The sequence below is a fragment of the Pseudoliparis swirei genome, chromosome 5 (genome assembly GCF_029220125.1).
Source record: "Pseudoliparis swirei isolate HS2019 ecotype Mariana Trench chromosome 5, NWPU_hadal_v1, whole genome shotgun sequence".
NCBI classification, from domain to species: Eukaryota; Metazoa; Chordata; class Actinopteri; order Perciformes; family Liparidae; genus Pseudoliparis; species Pseudoliparis swirei.
The window spans coordinates 758357-778543 of record NC_079392.1 but is presented as its reverse complement, the minus strand read 5'-3'; the positions used below and the strand labels follow the sequence as shown (position 1 = coordinate 778543).

Here is a 20187-nt window from a genome sequence, read left to right as displayed (position 1 = left end):
CCAGCCTGTAACCAACCAGCCTGTAAATTAAACAGCCCTGTAACCAACCAGCCAGCCTGTAACCAACCAGCCTGTAACCAGCCAGCCTGTAAACCAACCAGCCTGTAAACCAACCAGCCTGTAACCAACCAGCCCAAACCAGCCAGCCTGGTAACCAACCAGCCTGTAACCCCAGCCAGCCTGCAACCAGCCAGCCTGTAACCAAACAGCCTGCAACCAGCCAGCCTGTAACCAGTGTCAACCAACCAGCCTGTAACCAACCAGCCTGTAACCAACCAGCCTGTAACCAACCAGCCTGTAACCAGCCAGCCTGTAACCAGCCAGCCTGTAACCAACCAGCCTGTAACCAGCCAGCCTGTAACCAACCAGCCTGTAACCAGCCAGCCTGTAACCAGCCAGCCTGTAACCAGCCAGCCTGTAACCAGCCAGCCTGTAACCAACCAGCCTAAAACCAGCCAGCCTGTAACCAGCCAGCCTGTAACCAACCAGCTCAACCAACCAGCCTAACCAGCCAGCCTGTAACCAGCCAGCCTGTAACCAAACCAGCCTGTAACCAACCAACTAGCCTGTAACCAGCCAGCCTGTAACCAACAACCAGCCCGTAACCAGCCTGTAACCAACCAGCCTGAAATCAGCCAGCCTGTAACCAGCCAGCCTGTAACCAACCAGCCTGTAACTAGCCAGCCTGTAACCAGCCCGTAACAACCAGCCCTGTAACCAGCTGTGCCTGTAAACTAAACCAGCCTGTCACCAGCCAGCCTGTAACCAGCCAGCCTGTAACCAGCCAGCCTGTAAACCAAGCTGCCTGTAACCAGCCTGTAACCAACCGTAGCCTGTAACCAACCAGCCTGTAACCAGCCAGCTCGTAACCAGCCAGCCTGTAACCAACCAGCCTGTAACCAGCCAGCCTGTAACCAGCCAGTTCGTAACCACAGCCTGCAACCAGCCAGCTCAAATCAACCAGCCTGTAACCAGCCAGCCTGTAACCAGCCAGCCCGTAACCAGAACAGCCCGTAACCGCCAGCCTGTAACCAACCAGCCCAACCAACCAGCCTGTAACCAGCCAGCCTGTAACCAACCAGCCTGTAACCAGCCAGCCTGTAACCAGCCAGCCTGTAACCAACCAGCCTGTAACCAGCCAGCCTGTAACCAACCAGCCCAACCAACCAGCCTGTAACCAGCCAGCCTGTAACTGGTCAGCCTGTAACCAACCAGCCTATAACCAGCCAGCCTGTAACCAACCAGCCTGTAACCAGCCAGCCTGTAACCAACCAGCCTGTAACCAGCCAGCCCGTAACCAACTGCGCCCATAAACCAACCAGCCTGCAACCAGCCAGCCTGTAACCAACCGCCTGTAACAACCAGCCAGAAACCAACCGGCCTGTAATCAGCCGGCCTGTTCATGTTTCAACCAGAAGCCAGCCTGTAAATCAACCATGTAACCAGCCAGCCTGTAACCAGCCAGCCTGTAACCAACCAGCCTGTAACCAACCAGCCTGTAACCAACCAGCCTGTAAACAGCCAGCCTGTAACCAGCCAGCCTGTAACCAACCAGCCTGTAACCAGCCAGCGCAAACAGCCAGCCTGTAACCAGCCAGCCTGTAACCAACCAGCCTGTAACCAGCCAGCCTGTAACCAACCAGCCTGTAACCAGCCAGCCTGTAACCAGCCAGCCTGTAACCAGCCAGCCTGTAACCAGCCAGCCTGTAACCAGCCAGCCTGTAACCAACCAGCCTGTAACCAGCCAGCCTGTAACCAGCCAGCCTGTAACCAACCAGCCTGTAACCAGCCAGCCTGTAACGGGGGCAGCAGCTTCACCCTGCACAGCGCCCATGTGTCTGTCATCGCTGGTGTCGGCCAACGAGAGGCAGGCAGCGACCTCTGACCTCTGACCTCTGACCTCTGACACCTTGTCGGCGCTCTAACGTCCCGTCTTGCCTTCCAGCCTGTCGCCCACATGCCAGAGCCCCACGCTGCTGAGCCCCTGCAGCCCCTTACAGACCCTTCACCCCTGGAGGTAAGACAGTCACATGACATGCTACATGCACATGCACATGCTACACGCACATGCTACATGCACATGCTACATGCACGTGCTACACGCACATGCTACACGCACATGCTACACACACATGCTACATGCACATGCTACACGCACATTATACACGCACATGCTACATGCACATGCTACATGCACATGCTACACACACATGCTACACGCACATGCTACACGCACATGCTACACACACATGCTACATGCACATGCTACACGCACATGCTACATGCACATGCACATGCTACACACACATGCTACATGCACATGCTACACACACATGTTACATGCACATGCTACACGTACATGCACATGCTACATGCACATGCTACACACACATGCTACATGCACATGCTACACACACATGCTACATGCACATGCTACACACGCATGCTACATGCACATGCTACATGCACATGCTACACACACATGTTAGATGCACATGCTACACGTACATGCACATGCTACATGCACATGCTACACACACATGCTACATGCACATGCTACACGCACATGCTACATGCACATGCTACACACACATGCTACACACACATGTTACACGCACATGCTACACGTACATGCACATGCTACATGCACATGCTACACACACATGCTACACGCACATGCTACATGCACATGCTACACACACATGCTACATGCACATGATACACACGCATGCTACATGCACATGCTACACGCACATTCTACACACACATGCTACATGCGCATGCTACACACACATGCTACATGCACATGCTACACACGCATGCTACATGCACATGCTACACACCCATGCTACATGCACATGCTACATGCACATGCTACACGCACATGCTACATGCACATGCTACACGCACATGCTACACGCACATGCTACATGCACATGCTACATGCACATGCTACACACACATGCTACATGCACATGCTACACGCACATGATACACACACATGCTACATGCACATGCTACACACACATGCTACATGCACATGCTACACACATGCTACATGCACATGCTACATGCACATGCTACACGCACATGCTACATGCACATGCTACACACACATTCTACATGCACATGCTACATGCACATGCTACACATGCATGCTACATGCACATGCTACACGCACATGCTACACACACATGCTACATGCACATGCTACATGCACATGCTACACACACATGCTACATGCACATGCTACATGCACATGCTACACACACATGCTACATGCACATGCTACATGCACATGCTACACACGCATGTTACATGCACATGCTACACGCACATGCTACACACACATGCTACATGCACATGCTACATGCACATGCTACACACACATGCTACATGCACATGCTACACGCACATGTGACATGCGACATTTGTATATACATATATATGTATATACATGTATATACATATATATACATATGTATATACACATACATATGTATCTATATATGTATATATAGATACATATATATATGTATATACATATACATATATATGTATATACATATATCCATGAATATGAAGGTGTCTCTGTCTCCCCGGTGGAGACCACCATGCATTACTTGTCTCTAAGTCTGTGGTTGCTTGGCGACGGTTCTGTGGAGGAAGCTGCATCCAGCATGTGTGTGTGTGTGTGTGTGTGTGAACGTCACACACACACACGGTACAGTGTGTGTGTGAACGGCATCAAACACACACTGTACTGTGTGTGTGTGTGTGTGTGTGAACGTCACACACACACAAACACGGTACAGTGTGTGTGTGAACGGCATCAAACACACACTGTACTGTGTGTGTGTGTGAACGGGATTTCATTGTTATGGCAACTGAGTGTAGCAGTTGTCTAAAATCTAAAAGTGAGAACAAATGAACACGAGTAATCGTTTCAACCTGAACGGCAACGAGCTCCAAGTTGGCAAAATAAGACGTAACGTGCAGCTGGAAGTGAAGAGTGCATGTTACTGAAGGGCCGGAGGGCCGGAGGCCGGACTGGACCACCAGGAATGGACCGGCTGACAAGCCCTGAACATTACTGACGATACAGTCCTGCCTCCAGTACCTTATCCCTGCTAGAATATGGCCTGAGACATTTTAAACAGGAAGTAAACAGTCAGTCAATAGGAATTAGTAAGTAAATAGTAAGTAAATAGTAAGTAAATAATAAGCTGCCTTTCAGCACCAAAGAGTTTATGAACAAACGTTGTTTATCACATTTCAGGGTTCCCTGTGTGGGTCTGTTGCTAAGCACAATGATGTGTGTCTGTTGCTAAGCAACAGACACACATCATTGTGAACGTGTGTTAGCCGAGCTACATCTCAATCATTCACTTTGATCACTTTATAAAAGTTGCCATTAAAATAACAAAAATGACAATGGGACACTTGCAATAAAATAATATTTACTTTAAACATTCAATCTGAAATGCTTTGGCACCAGCGTGAGGTTAGTAAACGTAACCCGACGCTGTTTAGAGAAGTTGATGGCAAGAACAAATAAAAGCATGTATTAGATTGTTCATTCTAACCAGTGGTCTAGTTGAGTGAGGGAATTGACTTAAGGGCATAGAGTAATGTTTATAAAATACATTAATAATCCTATGTTTACAAAGGGAAAGCTAGTGCGCTGCACACAGGTGCAACATGTTCGTATCAGTCATGAGACCGACACACAGTTGTGTGTGATGACGAGAGCCGGAGAAGCTCGTGTTGACCTCTGTCACGTTCACAGAGCAGCCATTTCAATAATTGGGAGTTTCAGTCAAATAAACCAAAGTAACCGTGATGTGTGAAATGCTTCTGCAGACACACTTTGCTCCAAGATACGACGAGACGTTCACGGCGTGTTGTTCTGATTTAGAATGAAACGTAAGTCCTGACACGCCGGGTATAAATAGTCTTCATGACCACCAGAGGTACCATGTGCATTGGAATGTACCACTGTGTATAAGTGTGGACAGGATCCTCGTCTGTAGGAAATGTAATGCACATGAGTGACTAAACAAGGAAACGTAAAGAGTGTTTCTATGGTAATAGATCTGACTCGAATTAATTTTGACAAATTACTCAGCCGGTTTCCGCACAATCAAACATGACGTCACGGCTCGTAGGCTAGGCTAACCCTAGCTTAGCGTAAGTCAAGGTAGCTTTCTCCGTACGTCACATTGTTCTGCTAAATGTAATAAAACAAATATTGTCGATGTGTGAAAAACAAGCAACATCCCATTTGAACCAGACCGGAGTAACGAAGTGCATTGTGGGTCACGTTAACACCGTAACCTGTGGCGGGCGGTCGTTTGATCCATAATGTCCTAAACTTTCGCAGCACGCTGAGGAACGAGCAGCACTTGAACGCAGCATTGTGGTCCAGCTTGCTCGTACAGAAACACAAGCAGCGCGTGCGTTGGCCAAACTTAAGTGTGCTGCTTTGTGTGAGTGCGTGCGCGTGTGCGCGTGCGTGTGAATGGTTCAACACAAAACAAACCTGCGTCAGGAGGCGACGCGAGGAGCCCGCGCTGGACGTAACGGCCGCTGCACGAGGCGACCCGAGAAGACCCGCGAAGGAGACGATGGTGGCGCGAGGCGCCGCGGTCCCAGCGCCCCGCTCCGCCTGAGAGCCGCCAGCATGTCGGACCCGAGCCACTGGTCCGCGGTGCCGAACCACAACAAGTCCCACTTTGCTCCGGGAGCTTTGCTGAAGCGCTCCAAAAGGTACCGAGAGTCCGGATGCTAAACAGAGCTAGTTAGACGGGTTACGACGGGTTGTCTGGGCTTTGTGTCGCGAACCCGCCTCTTGAAGGCTCCATGGGGATCTGCTGCTGAGACCCCCAACAAGCTAACGGCAGCTCCGGTTGGTTCCTCATGGGTTCTGGTGGACTCCAGTTGGTTCCTCATGGGTTCTGGTGGACTCCAGTTGGTTCCTCATGGGTTCTGGTGGACTCCAGTTGGTTCCTCATGGGTTCTGGTGGACTCCAGTTGGTTCCTCATGGGTTCAGGTGGACTCCACTTGGTTCCTCATGGGTTCTGGTGGACTCCAGTTGGTTCCTCATGGGTTCTGGTGGACTCCACTTGGTTCCTCATGGGTTCTGGTGGACTCCAGTTGGTTCCTCATGGGTTCTGGTGGACTTCAGTTGGTTCCTCATGGGTTCTGGTGGACTCCAGTTGGTTCCTCATGGGTTCAGGTGGACTCCACTTGGTTCCTCATGGGTTCTGGTGGACTCCAGTTGGTTCCTCATGGGTTCTGGTGGACTCCACTTGGTTCCTCATGGGTTCTGGTGGACTCCAGTTGGTTCCTCATGGGTTCTGGTGGACTCCACTTGGTTCCTCATGGGTTCAGGTGGACTCCACTTGGTTCCTCATGGGTTCTGGTGGACTCCAGTTGGTCCCTCATGGGTTCTGGTGGACTCCAGTTGGTTCCTCATGGGTTCTGGTGGACTCCAGTTGGTTCCTCATGGGTTCTGGGGGACTTCACGTCTTTCCTTTGTTTGAATCTGATGCAGTTTTCATCTCTTCAGGTCTTTAGAGGCGTTGAACTCTGAACCTCACTGGTGGTTAGTATGTGTCCACACACACACACACACCTGGGCCTCAGGATCATCTCCTCCACACACACACACACCTGGGCCTCAGGATCATCTCCTCCACACACACACACCTGGGCCTCAGGATCATCTCCTCCACACACACACACCTGGGCCTCAGGATCATCTCCTCCACACACACACACCTGGGCCTCAGGATCATCTCCTCCACACACACACACACCTGGGCCTCAGGATCATCTCCTCCACACACACACACCTGGGCCTCAGGATCATCTCCTCCACACACACCTGGGCCTCAGGATCATCTCCTCCACACACACACACCTGGGCCTCAGGATCATCTCCTCCACACACACACACCTGGGCCTCAGGATCATCTCCTCCACACACACACACCTGGGCCTCAGGATCATCTCCTCCACACACACACACCTGGGCCTCAGGATCATCTCCTCCACACACACACACACCTGGGCCTCAGGATCATCTCCTCCACACACACACCTGGGCCTCAGGATCATCTCCTCCACACACACACACCTGGGCCTCAGGATCATCTCCTCCACACACACACACCTGGGCCTCAGGATCATCTCCTCCACACACACACACCTGGGCCTCAGGATCATCTCCACACACACACACACCTGGGCCTCAGGATCATCTCCTCCACACACACACACCTGGGCCTCAGGATCATCTCCTCCACACACACACACCTGGGCCTCAGGATCATCTCCTCCACACACACACACACCTGGGCCTCAGGATCATCTCCTCCACACACACACACCTGGGCCTCAGGATCATCTCCTCCACACACACACACCTGGGCCTCAGGATCATACACACCTGGGCCTCAGGATCATCTCTCCACACACACACCTGGGCTCAGGATCATCTCCTCCACACACACACACACCTGGGCCTCAGGATCATCTCCCACACACACACACCTGGGCCTCAGGATCATCTCCTCCACACACACACACCTGGGCCTCAGGATCATCTCCTCCACACACACACACCTGGGCCTCAGGATCATCTCGAGGAGGTACATTTCGGGGGGCAGAGACGTCTCTTCTTCTTCCAGCTCAGACGTCTCTTCTTCTTCCAGCTCAGGATCTGTATGAGATCACCTGTTGGTTTTGGGAACTGCAGATATATCAAATGTTCAAAGGCTGTTCAGAACTCTTTATTCTGCTTGTGGTCGTGAGATGAAAGCGCTCCCGCTGGATGGGAGGTTCTGGTGATGTTCTGGTGTCTGGGTCCGGCCACATGGCCTTCTCTTGTGTCAACAGGCAGAACGAGTCTCTGAGTAAGAACTGCAAACCAGAACCAAAGCATCAGCGAGGAGAGCTGGACTCCTTGCTGCTCCTCTTTGTATTCAGTGAACATCTTTCCGGTTCGGACGGCTCGGCTCACATGAGACTTCCTCTGATGTTGTGAACTTGTGATCGGCATTTTTTCTATTTAAAAAACATTAGAATTCAAACTTATTGAAGAAGCCAAATCAATGAAGACAAAGCATGCGTGCAGAGAGCTGCGAGCTGTTCTTTGTGAAGCACAACGCTCTCCGCCCTTGTTTACCTGGCGTCCAGCTCAGGGTAAACTGGTCTGCCCTCTTCTGAAGACGGCCTTTCATCAGCAGGGAGCACGCCCACAATAATCCTGTTCATTCGAATAATTATTCTCAATAAACATGTAAATTAACTGAAATACAACCGGTATGATCTGAAGCTGTTGCCTTCTATGTAGGCATAATACCTCCTCTGGTTAAAAACGTCTATAACAATAATAAAGTTCCCTTGTATTGATCCCCGTGGGTCACGTCTTCTTCTCATTGGCCATCCTTAGTTCAGTGCCTTGCTCAAGGACACTTCCACATGTTGTGGTTGTTGTTTACATGATAAGTAGTCCTCAACCAACTCAAATATAGTCAAATTAATTGTAAGTAGACTAAATAAGAGCATCATGTGTTTCTGAACATTTGAATAATTCTCCTGTCAGATGGTAAATCGTAGTTCTTGAGCACCTCCACCTCTCCCAGTTCACTTCGCGGTTCTCCTGGTCGGCACCCTGAGGTGCTGTTCAGGCTGATTCAGCCTCCTTGATGACGTCCTCAATAAACATAAACACACGCTTAGTCATAAATACAAGCTGAGCCACCGCATGAGTCAAATGTGTAATTATAGGCGGATAAACCAAAATGATTACGCTCCCTTAAAGGAACAGGACAGGTTATTTTATTTCTAGATTGTCTTGAAGTTTAGTTTTCACTGTGAGAACAAAAGAAAGTGACTTAAAGGTGAGAAAATTATGACTTAGTAGTAATGTGTGAAAAGTTCTAATGGGGAAAAAAGTATTTATATAAAAAATAAAAAAAATTACAGAAAAAAATGTACATTAAATATTTTTTTTAAATGATGGGGGAAATTATTAATATAAAATATTTACAAAAATGATTGAACATTTTTTATGTTAATAACATATTTTAAAAAGTATGAAGAAAAAACAATTTATCAAATTTTAAAAAAAGGATGAAAAATATATATAAAATGTCAAATTATGGGAGAATTTATTAATTTCAAATATTTGTAAACAATTATGGGGAGACATTTTCTCTAAATAAAATCTTTAAGAAAATTCAGAAAATTATTTATCAAACATTGAAAAGAAATAGGGGGGCAAATTATTTTGATAAAAAATATTTTTAAAGAATGGCAAAAATGTATTGGAGAAAAATATTTGTATAAAATATTTGTAAAAAGGATGGAAAAAATGTATACATAAAATGTCAACAAACTATATATAATATATTTGTAAAAATTCAGAAAATTATTTATATAATATTTCAACTAAACCTTTCTAATGATTGAACTGTGGAGTTGGAACATCTTGAACTGGGTCATAAAACCTCCTCAGACCTTCATCCAGGTGACGTTGTGTGACGAGTGTTGACGTCTCTCTTCTTCTTCCTCAGCTGTCGCAGCAGCAACAGGAAGAGTCTGGGAGTCGGGACGCCGTCCCCCACGCTGTCCCGGCCGCTGTCCCCGCTGTCCCTCCACACCGGTAAGGTCCTGCTGGTCTCCTCCAGACACCTCTAGTGTGTCCCTCTACACCTGTGAGGTCCTGCTGGTCTCCTCCAGACACCTCTAGTGTGTCCCTCTACACCTGTGAGGTCCTGCTGGTCTCCTCCAGACACCTCTTGAACTGTGAGGTCCTCCTCAGACCTTCATCCAGTGTGGTCCGCTGTCGTCTGTCCCTCTACACCTGTGAGGTCCTGCTGGTCTCCTCCAGACACCTCTAGTGTGTCCCTCCACACCTGTGAGGTCCTGCTGGTCTCCTCCAGACACCTCTAGTCTGTCCCTCTACACCTGTGAGGTCCTGCTGGTCTCCTCCAGACACCTCTAGTCTGTCCCTCTACACCTGTGAGGTCCTGCTGGTCTCCTTCAGACACCTCTAGTGTGTCCCTCCACACCTGTGAGGTCCTGCTGGTCTCCTTCAGACACCTCTAGTGTGTCCCTCCACACCTGTGAGGTCCTGCTGGTCTCCTTCAGACACCTCTAGTGTGTCCCTCCACACCGGTAAGGTCCTGCTGGTCTCCTCCAGACACCTCTAGTGTGTCCCACCACACCTGTGAGGTCCTGCTGGTCTCCTTCAGACACCTCTAGTGTGTCCCTCCACACCTGTGAGGTCCTGCTGGTCTCCTCCAGACACCTCTAGTCTGTCCCTCCACACCTGTGAGGTCCTGCTGGTCTCCTTCAGACACCTCTAGTGTGTCCCTCCACACCTGTGAGGTCCTGCTGGTCTCCTTCAGACACCTCTAGTGTGTCCCACCACACCTGTGAGGTCCTGCTGGTCTCCTTCAGACACCTCTAGTCTGTCCCTCCACACCTGTGAGGTCCTGCTGGTCTCCTTCAGACACCTCTAGTGTGTCCCACCACACCTGTGAGGTCCTGCTGGTCTCCTTCAGACACCTCTAGTGTGTCCCTCCACACCTGTGAGGTCCTGCTGGTCTCCTTCAGACACCTCTAGTGTGTCCCTCCACACCGGTAAGGTCCTGCTGGTCTCCTCCAGACACCTCTAGTGTGTCCCTCCACACCTGTGAGGTCCTGCTGGTCTCCTCCAGACACCTCTAGTGTGTCCCTCTACACCTGTGAGGTCCTGCTGGTCTCCTTCAGACACCTCTAGTGTGTCCCTCTACACCTGTGAGGTCCTGCTGGTCTCCTTCAGACACCTCTAGTCTGTCCCTCTACACCTGTGAGGTCCTGCTGGTCTCCTCCAGACACCTCTAGTGTGTCCCTCTACACCTGTGAGGTCCTGCTGGTCTCCTCCAGACACCTCTAGTGTGTCCCTCTACACCTGTGAGGTCCTGCTGGTCTCCTCCAGACACCTCTAGTGTGTCCCTCTACACCTGTGAGGTCCTGCTGGTCTCCTTCAGACACCTCTAGTGTGTCCCTCCACACCTGTGAGGTCCTGCTGGTCTCCTCCAGACACCTCTAGTGTGTCCCTCTACACCTGTGAGGTCCTGCTGGTCTCCTCCAGACACCTCTAGTGTGTCCCTCTACACCTGTGAGGTCCTGCTGGTCTCCTCCAGACACCTCTAGTCTGTCCCTCTACACCTGTGAGGTCCTGCTGGTCTCCTCCAGACACCTCTAGTGTGTCCCTCCACACCTGTGAGGTCCTGCTGGTCTCCTCCAGACACCTCTAGTGTGTCCCTCTACACCTGTGAGGTCCTGCTGGTCTCCTCCAGACACCTCTAGTGTGTCCCACCACACCTGTGAGGTCCTGCTGGTCTCCTCCAGACACCTCTAGTGTGTCCCTCCACACCTGTGAGGTCCTGCTGGTCTCCTTCAGACACCTCTAGCCCGACATGAGGGCGTATTCCATGTATTACAGCAACGCGCTGCCCAGTGATTCAAAGGCACATACATTTAGAACACTGGGGGCTTTGTGCTCGCATACTTCTCATGTTGGGCCAGCTGTTGCGTAATCCTCTCCGTTGTTCCCGTCTCCTCATGGTGCCATGCTGAAGGTGTTGTTAGTGATGCACCTGGCAGCAGGTGGTTGTCAGAGAATCTGGCAGCTTTGTTCATTCAAAGTCAGCGGGGGGGAATCCTCTGTGCTCTCCTGGTGCTCACAGTGTCTCAGACACAGTGAGGTGGTGGAACCAGGCCAGGGTCAGGGGTCAATGCTCAGGTGCCTGGTTTGTATTCAGTCGGTGTACATGTCTCTGATCTTTCAGGGAGATCACATTGTGAGCTTCACACGAGAACTTGTGAGTTATTTCAGGTTATAGTTTGGCAGTATGGAAGCTTTGACCTTAATGACATCCAGATGAAGATCTCCCTGTGTGAGTCCTGGAGCAGCCTGCCACAGCACCACCTCCTCACGCTCACTCCGCAGCTGACGACTCATGGAAGTGAAATGACATCATGTTCACGTCAGCTGATCTCTGTTCTGAAGTCCCTGGTCTGTCGGAGTATCTGCTGCGTCACATGTGACGTAGTTCCACCCTCTCCAGGCTCTTCCCTGCTCCCTATCTTCTTCCTGATCCAGAAACATTCATCCTGTAAGCACATCTGTGTTCATAAAATAAACGCCCAGAACACCTAGTGGTGACACAGGGAACTGCTCTGACCTCTGGACCGACCGTCTGCATTGCTTCATTAAAAACTTTATATTTATAGCTTATCAATGTGGACTTGGATGTTCAGATATCTGATGGAAGTAGAGTGAAGACGGTTGGTGTCTCCGTGTTTACAGACCATTTAGTGAAGCAGCTGCTCCTGAGCTCCTCGTCCCGCAGAGCGTCCTGAGGGTCAGAGCGTCCTGAGGGTCAGAGCGTCCTGAGGGTCAGAGCGTCCTGAGGGTCAGAGCGTCCTGAGGGTCAGAGCGTCCTGAAGGTCAGAGCGTCCTGAAGGTCAGAGCGTCCTGAAGGTCAGAGCGTCCTGAGGGTCAGAGCATCCTGAGGGTCAGAGCGTCCTGAGGGTCAGAGCGTCCTGAGGGTCAGAGCATCCTGAGGGTCAGAGCGTCCTGAGGGTCAGAGCGTCCTGAGGGTCAGAGCGCCCTGAGGTCAGAGCGTCCTGAGGTCAGAGCGTCCTGAGGTCAGGCGTCCTGTAGGTCAGAGCGTCCTGAAGGTCAGAGCGTCCTGAAGGTCAGAGCGTCCTGAGGGTCAGAGCGTCCTGAGGGTCAGAGCGTCCTGAAGGTCAGAGCGTCCTGAAGGTCAGAGCGTCCTGAAGGTCAGAGCGTCCTGAGGGTCAGAGCGCCCTGAGGGTCAGAGCGCCCTGAGGGTCAGAGCGCCCTGAAGGTCAGAGCGCCCTGAAGGTCAGAGCGCCCTGAAGGTCAGAGCGTCCTGAAGGTCAGAGCGTCCTGAGGGTCAGAGCGTCCTGAGGGTCAGAGCGTCCTGAGGGTCAGAGCGCCCTGAGGGTCATCTCAGAGCTCCCTGAGGGTCATCTCAGAGCGCCCTGAGGGTCAGAGCGTCCTGAGGGTCAGAGCGTCCTGAAGGTCAGAGCGTCCTGAGGGTCAGAGCGTCCTGAGGGTCAGAGCGTCCTGAGGGTCAGAGCGCCCTGAAGGTCAGAGCGCCCTGAAGGTCAGAGCGTCCTGAAGGTCAGAGCGTCCTGAGGGTCAGAGCGTCCTGAGGGTCAGAGCGTCCTGAGGGTCAGAGCGCCCTGAGGGTCAGAGCTCCCTGAGGGTCATCTCAGAGCGCCCTCGGCTCTAATTGGGTCTCTTGTTGTAATTGGTCCTCGATCACTTCATGTAAAGGACCCTCCAGACTCTGGCGGGTCCAGACTGGGCTTTGGGGTTCTGGTTCCCTCACAGGCGTGATGTCATCCTCTCAGAACATCTCCACCATGTGGTTTCTCTATTCCATGAGTTTATAAGTCGAGTTCTGAATAGAACGGGATGTGACTCTGTCTGCTGCTCCCCAGCTGCCAGCAGCCCTCTGGACAGCCCCAGGACCGCGTCCGCCAGCGCCTGCCTCAACTTCCCGTTTGCCCGAAGGTACGTCGGCACGCTCCCTCAGGATCAATATGTATTAGATATGTTCTATAATTAATTATGTATTAATATTTAAATGTTTTAGTTTCCTCGATACATCTATTCATTATGTTTTACTCCCTATCAATAAGCTTTTTGGAAATTGTTTTTTTAATATTTAGGAAATTACAGAAAATAATTATAAATGAAGATTTTCATCTTGTTTTGCAGAATACTTAAATTTGAATAAAATGTTGTGTTATTCATCCCATTTATTTATTTGTTTGATCAAATCCTGATAAATTGATAAAGTTACAGAACTTCTGTGATTTGATTCTACAGTCGATGATCATTGTAGTCTAAACCTTATTGTACTAAATATACAAATGCATTAAAGGTATTGCGTAACCTCCCTCTGAGGGCTTCCTGTTGTGTGACTGAGGCTGACTCACCTTCCTGAGAGCAGGTAGAGGGTACCCCGAGCCTGTTCCCATGGCAACGGCTCTTCTCGCTCCGCGTAGCCTGTGAGACGCGCCGTGAAGACGGTTGTTGAAGACGCGTGAGCAGTTCAGGCGTCCTAAAGCACGATGGAAAGGAGCTTGTTGCATCATCAGCAGCGAGAACAAGGTGTTCTCTTTATGAATCGATGTCTCGTGAGCTGAAGTGTGACGCTGAACTGGAGGATATCTTTACATCTATGAGCAGTGAATACGTAGTTGCATCTTTTTAAGCCTTATTTAATTGAAGTGGTATCTAAACCACGTGTTGAGGTTGTCCTGGTCGAGTCAACATCCCTCCTTGAGTGGTTGCTCATCCTCTCAGCCAATGGGTTTGATTCAGAATGTTGCGCAATAGATCCGTGGGTACAGATGATGATGGGTGGCACTACTGATGCGCTGCGTCTCCGCCTGTACCATGTCGACACAACCTGCAGATGTTTGTTTTGTTTTCCGTTGCAACATCCAAAGCTGAGAAGATCCTTCCTCGAGATGCGTCTGTTACGTAAACTACATCCTCACTTTAATTTAGCTCGCTCGTATCTGGCGAATGAAAAGTGGCAAGGAGGCAACATGTCAGTACTGATCCCTCAGCTGAATGCCAGAGGTCACTGGGGTCACAGCTTCCCTCACTCACACTCTTTCTTTTGCTTTTCTCTCCTCAGTCACTTGGCTCGTGCTGACAGGTAGATTATTTTAATATTCCCTCTGTCTGTTGGCTTTTAAAGCTTGTGTTTAATATTCTTCTGACAAACAAAGGCTCCTAGAACATGTGAAATCAAATGAGGATATATAAATATTTAGACATATATAAATTATATATATAGAAATATTTATACATGGAAATATTTATATATAGAAATATTTATATATTTAATATAAATATAAATATTTATATACAGAAATATGTATATATATGAATATTTGTATATATACATAAATATATTTGTATTTATATATGTTAATAAATATTTATTTATTATTAAAACACATATATATATATATATATATATATATAGAGAGAGAGAGAGAAATGAATGATTTGGATTAAAGGCCTGTAATAAGTTTCTAATATGAAACACTCCCCATGCTGCTGAGTCTAATGTGACCTGTCTGTCTCCATCAGTGAGTCTAATGTAACCTGTCTGTCTCCATCAGGGCGGAGGGCCGGCGGTGGTCTCTGGCCTCCCTCCCCTCCTCCGGCTATGGAACCAACCCGCCCAGCTCCACGGTGTCGGTAAGACATCCCAAAACATGTCTCTGCCCTCCACGTCACTCAGTGTGAATGCATTGGTTATGCAATATCAGCCGCTACTTGAAAGTTACATTATGATAAAACCACACAACGCACAGAGAAAAAAGAGCTTGTTCTCTATTTCTGGATGTTAACTTACACCTGATTGATTTGTTTAGTGTTTCTAAAGCGTGTGTCCTGAAGGACTTGATGCCTTTTGGAGGAAACACAGGTAGTTGAGGTCAAGGGTCTCTATTCTATGAATGAGGAAGGATAAGTGAATCCACGGATCCCTCTGTGTCTGCAGTCCTCCTCGTCCTCCCAGGAGCGTCTCCACCAGCTTCCCTACCAGCCCACTCAGGACGAGCTGCACTTCCTCTTCAAGCACTTCCGCAGCACCGACAGCATGACGGACGAGGACGGCAGGACCTCCACCCTCATACGACCTCGGTCCCGCAGCCTCAGGTAGCGCATCCTGGTTTCACCTGTTCACCTTTCAGTGGAACGCTAGCATCTAGCTTCTGGAGTCTTCTAGAGTCTTCTTGAGTCTTCTGGAGTCTTCCAGATTATTCTAGAGTCTTCTTTATTCTTCTGGAGGTCTTCTGGAGGTCTTATATAGTCTCATGGAGTCTCATAGAGTCTCATGGAGTTTTATAGAGTCTCATGGAGTCTTATGGAGTCTTATAGAGTCTCATGGAGTCTTATAGAGTCTTATGGAGTCTTATGGAGTCTTATAGAGTCTCATAGAGTCTCATGGAGTCTTATAGAGTCTTATAGAGTCTTATAGAGTCTCATGGAGTCTCAGTCTCATGGAGTTTTATGGAGTCTTATAGAGTCTTATAGAGTCTCATGGAGTCTTATAGAGTCTCATGGAGTCTCAGTCTTATGGAGTCTCATAGAGTCTCATGGAGTCTCATAGAGTCTTATAGAGTCTCATGGAGTCTTATAGAGTCTCATGGAGTCTCATGGAGTCTTATAGAGTCTTATAGAGTCTCATGGAGTCTTATGGAGTCTCATGGAGTCTTATGGAGTCTTATGGAGTCTTATGGAGTCTTATAGAGTCTTATAGAGTCTTATAGAGTCTTATAGAGTCTTATGGAGTCTCATAGAGTCTTATAGAGTCTCATGGAGTCTTATAGAGTCTCATGGAGTCTCATGGAGTCTCATAGAGTCTTATAGAGTCTCATGGAGTCTCATAGAGTCTCATGGAGTCTTATAGAGTCTCATGGAGTCTTATAGAGTCTTATAGAGTCTCATAGAGTCTTATAGAGTCTCATGGAGTCTTATGGAGTCTCATGGAGTCTTATAGAGTCTTATGGAGTCTTATAGAGTCTCATGGAGTCTCATAGAGTCTCATGGAGTCTCATAGAGTCTCATGGAGTCTTATAGAGTCTTATAGAGTCTCATGGAGTCTTATGGAGTCTCATGGAGTCTTATGGAGTCTCATGGAGTCTTATAGAGTCTCATAGAGTCTTATAGAGTCTTCTGGAGTCCCACAGCCCCTCTAAAGGGAAGTGTTCGTGGATTATATGTTTAACTATTATAATCTGGTTCTACCAGCAGTCCAAACCAAGAACCTGCACCTGTTCCATATGAATATGTTCTCCAGATCCCTGAGAACCTGTTCAGAGAACAACGTCTTAGAGGAACTCTGAACTCCCTGTTCGGGAGCTCTTTGGTGTCGTTAAGGTGTTCTGTGTTCTCTGTTCTGTGTTCTCTGTTCTGTGTTCTGCTCCATGCTGTGCGTGGGCGTGCAGCTAACAGAGCGCCTCAGGGATCTAGAGCTGTAGGAGGGGGGGGCTGATGCAGAGAACTGTGTGTGTCTGTGTGTGTGTGTGTGTGTGTGTCTTTCTCTGTGTGTGTGTGTGTCTTTCTGTGTGTGTGTCTGTGTGTGTGTCTTTCTCTGTGTGTGTGTGTGTCTTTCTGTATGTGTGTCTCTGTGTTTCTGTGTGTGTGTCTCTGTGTTTCTGTGTGTGTGTCTCTGTGTGTGTCTTTCTCTGTGTGTGTGTGTGTGTCTTTCTGTGTGTGTGTCTCTGTGTTTCTGTGTGTGTCTCTGTGTGTGTCTTTCTGTGTGTGTGTCTCTGTGTTTCTGTGTGTGTGTCTCTGTGTGTGTGTCTCTGTGTTTCTGTGTGTGTGTGTGTTTCTGTGTGTGTGTCTCTGTGTGTGTGTGTGTGTCTTTCTGTATGTGTGTCTTTCTGTGTGTGTCTCTGTGTGTCTTTCTCTGTGTGTGTGTGTCTTTCTGTGTGTGTGTGTCTTTCTGTATGTGTGTCTTTCTGTGTGTGTGTCTCTGTGTGTGTCTTTCTGTGTGTGTGTGTCTCTGTGTGTCTCTGTGTGTGTGTCTTTCTGTGTGTGTGTCTCTGTGTGTGTGTCTTTCTGTGTGTGTGTGTCTCTGTGTGTCTCTGTGTGTGTGTCTCTGTGTGTGTGTCTTTCTGTGTGTGTGTGTCTCTGTGTGTCTCTGTGTGTGTGTCTTTCTGTGTGTGTGTGTGTGTCTGTGTTGTGTGTCTTTCTGTGTGTGTGTCTCTGTGTGTGTGTGTCTGTGTGTGTGTCTTTCTGTGTGTGTGTGTGTGTGTCTGTGTGTGTCTTTCTGTGTGTGTGTGTGTGTGTGTCTCTGTGTGTGTGTGTGTCTGTGTGTGTGTCTTTCTCTGTGTGTGTGTGTCTCTGTGTGTGTTTCTGTGTCTGTGTCTGTGTGTGTGTGTCTGTGTGTCTTTGTGTGTGTCCCTGTGTGAGTGTGTGTGTGTGTGTGTGTCTTTCTGTGTGTGTGTCTCTGTGTGTGTCTTTCTGTGTGTGTGTCTCTGTGTGTGTGTCTTTCTGTGTGTGTGTGTGTGTGTCTTTCTGTGTGTGTGTCTCTGTGTGTGTGTCTCTGTGTGTGTGTGTGTCTCTGTGTGTGTCTTCTGTGTGTGTGTGTGTGTCTCTTTTTCTCACTGTGTGTGTGTGTCTCTGTGTGTGTCTTTCTGTGTGTGTGTCTCTGTGTGTGTGTCTTTCTGTGTGTGTGTGTGTCTCTGTGTGTGTCTTTCTGTGTGTGTGTGCTCTGTGTGTGTGTGTCTTTCTGTGTGTGTGTGTGTGTGTGTGTGTGTGTCTTCCTGTGTGTGTGTCTTTGTGTGTGTGTGTCTCTGTGTGTGTGTGTGTGTCTGTGTGTGTCTTTCTGTGTGTGTGTGTCTGTGTGTGTCTTCTGTGTGTGTGTGTCTCTGTGTGTCTTCTCTGTGTGTGTCTGTGTGTGTGTGTGTGTGTTCCTGTGTGTGTCTGTGTGTCTCTGTGTGTGTGTTTCTGTGTGTGTCTCTGTGTGTGTGTCTCTGTGTGTGTGTGTGTCTCTGTGTGTGTGTGTCTCTGTGTGTCTTTCTGTGTGTGTGTCTCTGTGTGTGTCTCTGTGTGTGTGTCTTTCTGTGTGTGTGTCTCTGTGTGTGTGTCTTCCTGTGTGTGCTGTTTGTCCATCTGCTGTGAGTCTTGTTGACGCTCCTGGCTGCTGCTGATGACTCAGGGAGGCGCTGCTGCTCCAGATGGAGAACATGAGCTCCTCTGATGGAGCTGCAGCACCTCCAGAGCCTCAGCAGAAGCTTTTGGCAGCTGGAGGAATGAAGTGTCGCCGTGGAGCTCCGCCCCTTCTCACTGTGACGTGAGCCCGTCTGTGTCCAGACGTGACGCCTCGTCTCATGCCGGTTGTCGGTTGTTGTGTCTCGCCGCAGCCCCGGGAGGTCGAGCGTCTCCTTCGACAATGAGATCGTGATGATGAACCACGTGTACAGGGAGCGCTTCCCCAAGGTAGGCCCCGCCCACGCCGCCCTGGCTCTCCCCGCCCGGGGGAACGACCTCCTCACTGTCCTCGTGTGTCCCGCAGGCCACGGCCCAGATGGAGGAGCGCCTGTTCGACATCATCGCCCAGTGCTCCGCCGACGGCTCCCTGCCGCTGGCCGACGGGGTCCTGGGCTTCATCCAGCACCAGCTGGTGGAGCTGGTCCGAGACTGTCTGGACAAGTCCCGGACGGGCCTGGTCACCTCGCCCTACTTCGCTGAGCTGCAGGAGAAGCTGGAGAAGCTGCTGCACGAGGTGGGAACGCTGGCGTAGTCTCACACGTACACGGCAGCGTCAGCAGCCGACGAGCTCCTCGTCGTGGAGGAGGACGTCGGTGGAGCGGTCGCTCAGTGGAACCTCGAGATGTTCGTTTCTATAGCAACCTGTTCCCCTGCTCTTCAGGCAGAAGGCCCTCCTCAGATGATCCGCCTGGAGAGGAACACGAGTCCCCACTCAGACCTCCAGGCTCACTTTGTTTAAAACATGCTGCCGTACATCAGCTAGGCCATGCTGCCAAAATAATAAGAAAAGAGAAGGCATGTTTTCCTCTGTAGGACAGGAAGGAGCTGCATGCTACGCTAAGCCAACGTGGACTGTAGTCTTGTGTTTGATAGACAGGAGACATGAGTGCTGATCCTCTGAAGGCAGCAACTTCACATATGGTTGGAGATGTTGTCATATATAACTTTTTAGACTTCCTCCCATCTATTAATCTACTTCTGACTCCAAAGTATGACTTTGAATCTCTGTTGTAGTTTTACGTTCTCTTTTGGGTATTTTGTGAACAACTAGTTGCATGAAGACACTTTTAATGTTCATCCCCTTCTTCCTGTGTTCAGGCCTACGAGCGCTCTGAGAGCGACGAGGTCACCGTCATCACCCAACTGGTGAGGAAGATCCTCATCATCATCTCACGGCCAGCGCGCCTCCTGGAGTGTCTGGTAAGAAGATAACATGACCATCACCTAGCACCTCTAGGGTCTTAAGATGATAACATGACCATCACCTAGCACCTCTAGCACCTCTAGGGTCTTAAGAAGATAACATGACTAGCACCTCTAGCCTCCTGGAGGGTCTTAAGAA

The 20187-nt window shown here is 49.4% G+C and overlaps 1 protein-coding gene across 3 annotated transcripts in view; it reads left to right on the top strand.

Moving 5' to 3' along the window:
- The first annotated feature begins 5440 nt into the window (after positions 1 to 5440).
- mast3b (microtubule associated serine/threonine kinase 3b) overlaps positions 5441 to 20187 on the top strand; it is a 31730-nt gene continuing 16983 nt past the window's right edge. The window contains exons 1-10 of one of the 3 annotated variants that reach the window (XM_056414695.1): positions 5441 to 5769; positions 6573 to 6608; positions 9586 to 9674; positions 13538 to 13610; positions 14749 to 14769; positions 15242 to 15320; positions 15625 to 15782; positions 18998 to 19073; positions 19150 to 19359; positions 19944 to 20045. In XM_056414695.1, coding sequence (XP_056270670.1) covers positions 5522 to 5769; positions 6573 to 6608; positions 9586 to 9674; positions 13538 to 13610; positions 14749 to 14769; positions 15242 to 15320; positions 15625 to 15782; positions 18998 to 19073; positions 19150 to 19359; positions 19944 to 20045 — 1092 coding nt within the window. In that variant the 5' untranslated portion in view covers positions 5441 to 5521. Of the gene's footprint in view, positions 5770 to 6572; positions 6609 to 9585; positions 9675 to 11449; positions 12178 to 13537; positions 13611 to 14748; positions 14770 to 15241; positions 15321 to 15624; positions 15783 to 18997; positions 19074 to 19149; positions 19360 to 19943; positions 20046 to 20187 lie in introns of those variants that run through there. The other 2 variants (XM_056414696.1, XM_056414698.1) reach the window with 2 other exon arrangements.